The following is a 7762-nucleotide window of genomic DNA, read 5'->3' as shown; positions in this document are numbered from 1 at the left end:
GGCTAGCACATTGCTCATTAGAGCATTCTGAGCTTGCCTGTGCAATCTTTTTTTTCCTACCCTGCAATTTCCTGTGCGTTATAAACGAAACCTTTCTAGCTGTTAATGCAGGCTGTGAATTGAAGAAAAAAAAGCATGTAATTAATCATAGGAGGTTGGGGGTGTTCGCTAAGCTTCAGTTACAGGGGAGAAGCTGGACAAGGCACTAGGACCTAGAAGGCAACTATCCACCCTGGCAGGAATTTCTTGCTTGGAGCTCAGACAACAAAGGCATAGAGAGATTGGTTTTCTTTCTCTCAGCATCTCCACCCAACCAGCAGAAAACCGGTGAGTGGGGCTTTCGAGTGATTTTCAAGCAGAATGTAACAGATGTCAACCGGGAAAGCACAAGGCACACGGCTTTCTTTCTCTGTGTGTTCGCCTCTTTCTTCTCTTTTATTTGCCTTATTCTATAGGATTTTTGTCCTCTAAGATTCTACCTGGGATTTTCCTTTGGAAAAGTGAGTTTGTTGTTCCTTTGTTTTCACTATGATGCTAATTTAGAATAATAGCACTTCTGATTCTAAAGCATAGCTTTATTTGCACAGCCTGCCTGGGGAAAATGCTTGCTACTCATCTTGAGGAGGTGGGCTCTTACTACTGCAGGTTGTCTGACAGAGACAATGCTGAGCTCAGCATAGGTCATGGTGACACTGGAAAAAAAGGGGGTACTGAGCCTGGCAAATATACCAACTACCAGTCCTCCTTTATCTCCTTTCTCCCTGGTTTCTTGCAAATCTCGATGTGGCAGTATATATATAGCAGCTGAGCCCTCTTGCTTTGTGAGTCTTTTTCCCCCCATTTGTGAGATGAATGTTAATAGTTTGGTTTCTTGGATGTCACATTACCTTTGTAAGGGGTTAGGGCTTTGGTTGTATTATTGGGTTGCATGTTTTCATTGTTTTGGACGTTTTTTTTTCTGGTGGGGGACGGGTTCAGGGGGGTTGAAATCCAAGCTTGACAGATGACTTTTTTTTTCCCTCCATCAATACACCTAAGCAATAGACAAGTTTGAAGTGAATTGCCTGCTTCGAGGGCAAAATATTCCTTCAGTCAGGGGAGAAACCCAGAACAATGAAAGGTGTACCTACTTGGAAAGGTCCCATGTGCTATTCAGGGACCCATTTGGGAATCTTTCCACAATTATTCCATTAAGAGGTGTTGCTGCATTCATTGGTCGGGGAGGGGATGAAACACCTGAAAGGAGAAAAAGGATTCTGTGATCAAATGGAAATGAAAGGGAAGCAGAGCTAATAGCTTGCTAAATAACTGGGTTTTTTCGACAATCCCTCCCCCTTTTAGACCCCAGCTTATTTCTTATGGATGCCGTATAGCGGCACCAGCTTGATGGGGAGAGGGTTTGATGAATAGCACAAAGGCACTGGGTATTCCCTGGAGGCTGTCCCTTTAAAAGAGAATCCTAGTTTATTCTGGGGGAGGGGATACACATATTAGAGCAGGCAAAAAAGGACAAGGAATAAAAGTAATTCACCCCCTTCCTAGCCATTGTATTGAGATGCAAAGGCTGCTTCCTACAGGAGGGTGCTAACCTTGGCTAGCTCCCTCTGTTTCTCTTTGAGGGAATTTAGTCAGGCTATGGATTCATTTACAACTGTTAGTCATGTGGCCATGTGTGAAGGAGCAGATGCCAGTTTTAATGTATTTTGCCCGAAGTTACAATTTGATAGGAGCCACTGTCAGGAAGCTCCAGGTTTTTAAGCTATTTCAACACGCCCTCCCCAAATTGGAACAGTGCCAAAAGTGCCACCCTTTCTATCTCTTCCTCCTATCCCCCTCCCCACCATTCAGTCCTCAGCCTACTGCCCAGCCCCCTCCTTCTTCTCTATTAAGATCAATATTCCTGCAGGTCAGGGACAAGCAGCAGATGGGTCACAGGCTTTTTTCAACCAGTTCTTTTCACAGGCAGCAGATTGCAGCTCTGGATCTGGCTAATATTTTAATTCTCCCCCCTCCCTTATCCATCCTTATTCTTTGCCTCTCCTTATCTCCACCCTTTTCTCTAACAATCAGGTTGCTGTGGTTCCACCAAAATATGGAACTTGATTTTGGACATTTTGACGAACGAGACAAAGCATCTAGAAATATGAGAGGGTCACGGATGAATGGACTTCCAAGTCCCACTCATAGTGCCCACTGTAGCTTCTACAGAACCAGAACCTTGCAGGCATTAAGTAATGAGAAGAAGGCCAAGAAGGTACGTTTCTACCGCAATGGGGACCGTTACTTCAAGGGGATTGTGTACGCTGTTTCTTCTGACCGTTTTCGTAGTTTTGATGCGTTGCTGGCTGACCTGACCCGATCCTTGTCTGACAACATTAACCTGCCTCAGGGAGTGCGCTACATTTATACCATTGACGGATCCAGGAAGATTGGAAGCATGGATGAACTGGAAGAAGGTAATTCAAGTAGTGAGTAGTGGGGTGGTGGCCCCTAGAGGGAAAGGACATCCTCGCTTATGGTTACATTTTTAGTCTTCCTTGAAAGAAACTAGGCTATTTGTTTGCTAAAACATCAAGTTGACTGATGCTCAGGCTTCTGATCCCAAAGTCACCACCAGGATCCTTAACTGTCATTCCTCATGGGGTTCCATCTCTGCTGAGGTTGACATGAATATGGGTTTTCTAATGCTAAATGTGCTTATCTACCTGGGTATACAAAGGAAACTCTGAATTGTGACACTCACTCTAGGTGTTGTTTATGGGTAACTCTGTATAGCACCTTCAAAGCAGGCCATGAAACCATTAGGGGAAAGAAGAATGTATGGTTGGTTTAACAGATAAAAAAATGTGCCCAAGTGTCCTATGGACTACTGATAAATTATTTGGGAATTGCCATTCATTAGAAATACGTACCCCAATGTAGGAATTCCTAGATGTGTTCACAGAGGATTAGACTTTTAGGTAAGTGGTTGCGGCTCAGCTGTTGCTTTGGAAAAAACTCACTTAAGGGCGTGTCCATGAGGCTGAGATCATTGGGAGAGATACGAAAGAAAGCTGTAGGTATGTCTGGTATTTTAATGAACACCATTTCTATTAAAGTAGGAATGAGTCACTCTGCCTAAATCCTTTCAGATCATCTCTAGACTTTGGAATTGCTACTGAATTTTGTGTGTTAACCACTGGAAACCATGTAATAACAGAAAAATTCCAGATTTTCCACACAACTTGTTCAACCATCTTATCTTTTCTTAATGGATATTTGGAAAATAGATTTGGGGTCATAGTGTTAATATTTTATGCTGCCATATAAATTATCTTGATCAGTTTAACCCATATGTACTGTAAAGGATAGCTTCAAGGAAAGAGAAACAGCACATTTGGTGACTTAGCAGAGTACCCCAGCTTTTAGGCTTCCTATGCTACTAGACAAAGGAACATAAAGGTTTCCCTTATGCAACATACTAGTTCCCTCATGTAGTTGTTGTTTTCAAAGCACCTGTGTAACATGGTTTGGTCAGGCACCTTATAAGACACAATGTTCACATAGTGGTTCTTTCTGAGTCTCAGGGTTCAAGTCTAAGAGCTTTCTACATAGATGACCTTGAATATCTATGTGGAAAAGGCTTAGACAATTTGATCACATACAAACTTGGTGTGCAAACATTAATTGTAGACTTTCCCAATTATCAAAGAATTAATCATTTTAGTGCACATCTTTAAGTGAAAGAAGGCCAGTTGGGGTCAACTTCAAATCTGGGCGGCTCAGTTGAGGGAGCTGTCCAACAGTGTGATCAATAAGGTATGCATCTTTCTATGAAATATATATCTTAGTCAAAGTTGAGGGATTTCTCTATAATATCTTTTACAAACAAAGCACACTGAATGTCCAAGATTTTCTTAATTTCCATCATCTGTGAACATCTGAAGGCCACAACGCATGCTAGGTCAGAATTCTGAACCAACTGAAATGGTATTCTGAGAAAGAGTTATTATATTTAATAACAGTGTTTTGCACAATTTCCCTCATTTCTTTACACTTGCCCCAATTATTGTGTATATGTATGCATGTATGTGTGTGTATTGAGAAAGAAGTGATGATAAACTATCTTAGTTTTATCTGTGTAGCCGATCAGCGTGAATTTTAAGAACAGACCACAGCTTTATTCTTACCTGTGCTTTCTTGGTTCCTGCAAAATTAAACCTACCTACCATTTCTAGTATTTCCTGATGTGTTTCCAAAGAGTATAGAATATAGATAGGAATCAATTAAATTTACTCCTCTTGTCTTTTGCAAGCCCAAGTTCCAGTGGATACCAATGCCTTTTCAGTCAAATGTTGAAGAAATCCAGAGTTATTTCTGAGAAAGTGTTGATAATGTGATAATTTCTCCCACTGCCATAGAGCTAAGTGGGAAAAGGCACCGGGCTGAGGAACATAATGAAAGGGTTTTCTTCTTTCATTTCACTAGTTAGAGCTATTTATCTAGGGAAACCGGTCAGAAATCCCTTTACTCTGTTTACTTCTAGAAGGACATGGACAAAGATGGAAAATTATTAACGCACACTATTTTATGTTAAAGTTCAAGTTGAGAATGTTAGGGGAGATTCCTGGCAATCAGATTACAGGACTACAGGAGCAGATTACAGTAGAAATATGGAAAATGAGATTTGTTTCAAATTCAGATCTGTTGGCTTCTAACCCGTAGAAACTTGAAAAACAATCAGCAGAAACCCCAACGTTAAGGGTTTTTTTCAATGCATAAAATGAAAGCAATTACTTTGAGAATCAATTAAGGAATAATATAAAGTGCTTTCTGAAATACATCCCAGGTCAACTGAGATAAGACTTCCAAGCACAGGGCTTCTCAACTTATTTTTAGTCTTTATTGAGAGAGTATTTTGAGTATTAAGAGCATTGGATGAGGTGATTTTGATGAGTCTTTTCTATTAACAACAGCGATGCAGAAAGTAGAAATCCTCTTTTCTGTTTCCTTTTGTTTTGTTGATCTCACAGGAATGTATCATGCACCATATTTATTATGTTTCTAAGCAATCAGAACATTAAATATTTAGCCTAAAGTTAGATAAGATAAAAAGCAGCTGCTAATCACACTGACCTCCTGGGATTGCTGCCACTTCTTTTGTCTGGTGACTCTGGTCAACTGTCTGGTGCTAGATGAGAAAAAGCATCAAGGGAAACATTTTGAGTCGAAACCTCATTTTTCATGTCAACCTTTCCACAGCTTCTTGCACACACCAAGGGTCTTAGAGAAGCCACAGAGGATGTGGCCCTCATTAACTCTATCCCCAGCTGGCCAATGAAGGTGATCCATCGGTGGTATTTCCTTTTGTATTGCCTTTTCTTTACCTTTCATTAGAGAATCATTCTCCATTTTCCTCATAGCTAAGCTTTCCCTCACCTTCATGTTTATTATTCACACTCATCAATTTAAAAGGTATATTTGTGACTAGCCAGTTTTTGTGTCTTAAGACAAGTGTGTGCACTATTAATTATGTAGAATATTAGAAGAATACTTAAAGGTGGACAGTCTTGGATAATTTGAGCCTTATAGTGACACTGTATTATCTAGTTCCTTTTTGTACCATAGTTTACTTGTTCCAATGAGATGAAACCACCTTTCACTAACTTAGTCTTTAATCACTAAAGCAAGCCCATCCCCCCAAAGCAGTGGTCTTATGATAGTCTGAAGTAATGCATTAATAGAAATGATAAGAGACAAAAACCATCATTTACTATTTTAATGTAGTAATGTGAAAAAGCATCATTCAATATTTTCTTTCTTGAGTTAGTGATCCCCACAAAAGAAGAGAAAGCCCACAGAAGAGCATTTTTGCATTAAGAGATTATAAATGTACACAAGTATAGGAGTCTTTGGAAGGTAGAATCTTCTTAAAGGTGAAGAGGAGGATGCATTGGATCAGTTTTGACTGTAACACCTTTTCCCTTTCAGCCCTTTTGGTTGTGTTTCCAGCATTTCCTACCCCCAACCCCCACCCCTCATCCCAAAGCAGGTTTCTTCCAGCAAGTTGTCACCTTGCTTGCCTCAGAAACAGCTTTTTTTTCCCTCCATTCCCCCGAGGGTGGAAAAATAAGCCCTGGAGCTTGTGGCAGGGTGGAGACTCAGCTGTGGAAAGGTTTAATATGCCTCACCCAGCTCCAAGTGCTAGGTTACTGGCTGGGTAGGACACACCAGGCTCTGCAAATAGACATGGGAAATCTTTGCAAGATCAGAACAAGGAATCGTTATGTAGAACAAAGCAACACACCTAGGTCTTTCCAATAATAGAAGTTGAAGGCCCTTGGTGTTGGGCATCTAGTTCTTAGCATTTGATTACCACAATATTTCCTCGAGCCTATTTGAGATTAAAAAGAGAAGGAAATTCCTTTTTTATTCATCTCTTTAGGCTCTTAAGAGACTGCTATGATCGAGTGAAATGTTTTCAGTTCATAGATAAAGAAGTAAAGACTTAGGTAGATTAAGTGGCATGTCTGAGATCATATGACTCCTAAGTGCCTGTTTGGGACTTGAATTAAGATCTGTCTTCTTCATCCTCCTGAGTGCTGAGATGTGGAAGCATGAACCACCATGCTCTGCTACAAGGTGCAAGTGTGTCCAGTTGTGTCTTTTTGTTTCCTGTAGCCCAGGCTACTGTTACACTAGTTATATAGCTGGGAGTGACCTTGAACTCCTGCCCCTTTTTGTATCTCCTTTGCAAGTGCTGGGATTTTAGATGTGCATAACCATGCCTGGCTAAGTCATTGTTCTTAATCATCATAAATGTCTTGTCCTAAGTGGGCATCAACAGTTGCAGTGGCAGCAGTGGCTTTGCTAGATGTGAATTATGGAGCTCCTTACATTTGTTATTTGCAGCCCACAGAGGCATCTTTTCTAGCAGCATGGAATACTCTCTCTCTCTCTCTCTCTCTCTCTCTCTCTCTCTCTCACACACTCTCTCACTCTCTCACTCTCTCTCTATCTTCTGTGTGCCTTTCTGTCTCCCTAGGTAGGCCTTGTTGGTTGGGACCTCACTGTCTGAAGCAGGCTGTCACCAGCTCACAGAGATCTTTATGCTCTTGTCTCCTGAGTGTGAGGATTTCAAGACATGTGCCACCACATCCAGCCCATAGCAGGCAATTGTGTCTTTGAAGCTCTGGAACCCAGAAATTCTCACATTATGCAGTTAGTACAGCTCAGCTCACGGACAGCTGATCTTGATGTATTCTTTACTCTTCTTTAGCTTTGCTTCCTCCTCAAGCTCCATCTCCTCTCTCAGCTTTTACCTCTTCCTCTTTCTCTTTCTAGTTCTCTCTTAGTTATCTGTTTCCTCAGACTAAGAGCTTAACAATAATAATGAGAACTTATGAAGTGTTTACTATACTCCAGTCTCTGGGCTAAGGACTTTTCATCCACCACTGGACTTGTGCCCCAGAGCAACCCTATAAGGTAGGGCTTTTATGAGCACCCCCTACACACACACTTTGCAGACAAGAGACTGCTGCCAAGGGAGTCAGGTAATTTGCCAAAGGTCAAGCAACTAGAAAGTGTTAGGAATCACAATCTGAATGACATCACACCAGCTGTTCTTTTTCCACTGCTCTGTATTCAGACCAAAAGTAGAGAGTGGAGTGATTAAAAATGTACCCTCAGAAGGTGCTCAACATAGACTTGGCTGAGTGCTGAGCCCTGTGGAAAGTTCTTGGGTGCCATATGATACTCTAATTATTTGCTATCATGTGCATTT

At 41.2% G+C, this 7762-nt stretch overlaps 1 protein-coding gene across 8 annotated transcripts in view; it reads left to right on the top strand.

Moving 5' to 3' along the window:
• Nucleotides 1–7762, top strand: part of Dcx (doublecortin) — a 77555-nt gene continuing 69793 nt past the window's right edge. For 3 of the 8 annotated variants that reach the window (NM_010025.2, NM_001110224.1, NM_001110223.1), the window contains exons 1-2: nucleotides 178–327; nucleotides 2071–2456. In NM_010025.2, coding sequence (NP_034155.2) covers nucleotides 2093–2456 — 364 coding nt within the window. In that variant the 5' untranslated portion in view covers nucleotides 178–327; nucleotides 2071–2092. Of the gene's footprint in view, nucleotides 501–2070; nucleotides 2457–7762 lie in introns of all 8 variants that reach the window. The other 5 variants (XM_030251214.1, XM_030251213.1, XM_006528698.4 and 2 more) reach the window with 4 other exon arrangements.

The sequence above is a fragment of the Mus musculus genome, chromosome X, assembly GCF_000001635.26.
Source record: "Mus musculus strain C57BL/6J chromosome X, GRCm38.p6 C57BL/6J".
Lineage (NCBI taxonomy): Eukaryota > Metazoa > Chordata > Mammalia > Rodentia > Muridae > Mus > Mus musculus.
This window is presented reverse-complemented; position numbering and strand designations above follow the sequence as displayed.